This window comes from Neomonachus schauinslandi, unplaced genomic scaffold, assembly GCF_002201575.2.
Source record: "Neomonachus schauinslandi unplaced genomic scaffold, ASM220157v2 HiC_scaffold_569, whole genome shotgun sequence".
NCBI classification, from domain to species: Eukaryota; Metazoa; Chordata; class Mammalia; order Carnivora; family Phocidae; genus Neomonachus; species Neomonachus schauinslandi.
The window spans coordinates 38,043-39,914 of NW_025409259.1; the positions used below are offsets into that span (position 1 = coordinate 38,043).

Consider the following 1,872-nt stretch of genomic DNA (forward strand, 5'->3'; position numbering starts at 1 on the left):
TCTCATTTGGCTGAGAAGTATCCACCTGGATGGACCCATTGTAAGTTTACTGGGAAAATCAGCTTCTGTTGTGAAAGTAATGATCTGGGTGGAACACATCTTCTTAGATAATAGGGAGAATACATAAATGAAAACAAACAAACAAACAAAGGAAGTAAAAGCGAAGAGGAATGTTCAGAAAGTGAAAATTTCTGCGTTCCCCACTGAAAAGCCATGCTGGGAAAGCCTGTCTTCAGAGAACCTCGGCTCCCAAGTTCACCAGACGCCCAGCCCGGCCAGACCAGCAGCAGCCTCGTCTTCCCCATGGCCCTCCTGCACTCTCTGCTCCCCGCCCTGGGGGTGCTCACCTGTGGCCCTGAGGGCTCTCGGGGCTGTGCCCTGCCTCAGAGCCACGCGCTGGTGAGCAGGGAGCACTTCCCGCTTCTGAGCCACGTAAGGAGACTGTCCCCTTTCTTCTGTCTGCAGGACAGAAACGCCTTCAGATTCCCGTGGGAGACGGTGGAGGGCAGCCAGCTGCAGAAGGCCCAGGCTACGTCCGTCCTCCAGGAGCTGCTCCCGCCCACCTTCAACCTCTTCCTCACGGAGCACGCCTCGGCTGCCTGGAGCTCCCCCTGCTGGACCACCTGCGTTCTGGCCTCCATCGGCGGCTGCCAGACCTCGACACCTGTTTGCTGCGGGCTGTGGGACGGGAAGATTGTGCCCTGGGAATGGACCGCCCGACACTGGCCCTGAAGAGGTACTTCCGGGAAATCCGTCTCCTGGAAGAGAAGAAGTACAGCGACTTCGCCCTCTGCCACTCCCCCTGCTTGTGTTTCCTCTCTCGCTGTCTCTCTCACTGTCAAATAAATAAATAAAATCTTTAAAAAAATGTTAAAAAATCCAGCTTCAGGATCATTAATTCCTAAGAGATGACTGCCCTGATACTTTCTGGCTCATTCATTCATTCATTCATTTCTTCTTGCACCTATCATATTTATAGATCAGAAATGATATATAACGAAATGTTTATCTTTTCACTGCATTAAAATTTACAAAATGTATTTACCTTTTCATGTTATTAAATTTGCACTTTGTTTTATATATTAAATACTTACCAAGAAAACTTACTGGATTGTTCTAAAATCCAAATCCAAATCGTTTTGTAAATGTTATTGAAGAACAGATAGTAAAATTTATTTACTCATTCATTCTATTCAGAGTATATGTCAAAATAGAGTATCTAAATGACAAATGTGTAATTGTGGTCGAGAACTAGAGGTGAACTGGGGCACCTGGCTTGTTCAGTCAGAAGAAAGGCAGCTCTTGATCTCAAAGTTGTGAGTTTAATCCCCACGGTGGGTGTGGAGATTACTTAAAAATAAAATCTTAAAAAAAAAAAAATGGGAAAAAGGGCACCTGGGTGGCTCAGTCAGTAAGCCTCAGACTCTTCATTTTGGCTCAGGTCATGATCTCAGAGTTGTGAGATCAAGCTCCAGGTCAGGCTCCACACTCAGCAGAGAGTCTGCTTGAGATTCCTCCCTCTGCCTGTGTACCCTCCTCAAATAAATAAATAAATAAATAAATAAATAAATAAATAAATAAAATATTTTTTTTAAATGAAAAAAAACTAGAGATAAATAAAGCACATGTAGTTCTTGCTGTGTTGAAACTTAGTCTCACAGGGAGGGATACATAAAAATGGTACTAATGTTTATTTCATTTTCAATTATGTTAAAAACTACAAAGAAAAGCAAAGGAAAATGATGTTCTTACACAAGCAACTTTATTTTTATGTATTTATTTATTTATTTTTAGAGCGGGAGAAGGGGGTAGAGGCGGAGTGAGAGGGAGAGAGTGAATCTCAAGCAGACTCCACACCCAGCACAGAGCCTG

General features: G+C 43.9%; 1 protein-coding gene across 1 annotated transcript; it reads left to right on the forward strand.

Moving 5' to 3' along the window:
* Positions 1 to 303: 303 nt before the first annotated feature.
* Positions 304 to 804, forward strand: LOC110587134 (interferon omega-1-like; the record flags this gene model as incomplete). Its single annotated transcript, XM_021697292.2, is given in 2 exon segments — positions 304 to 607; positions 610 to 804. Coding segments are annotated over 2 exon segments (499 nt in total), but the record flags the coding sequence as incomplete, so codon positions are not given.
* Between the last annotated feature and the right edge of the window lie 1,068 nt (positions 805 to 1,872).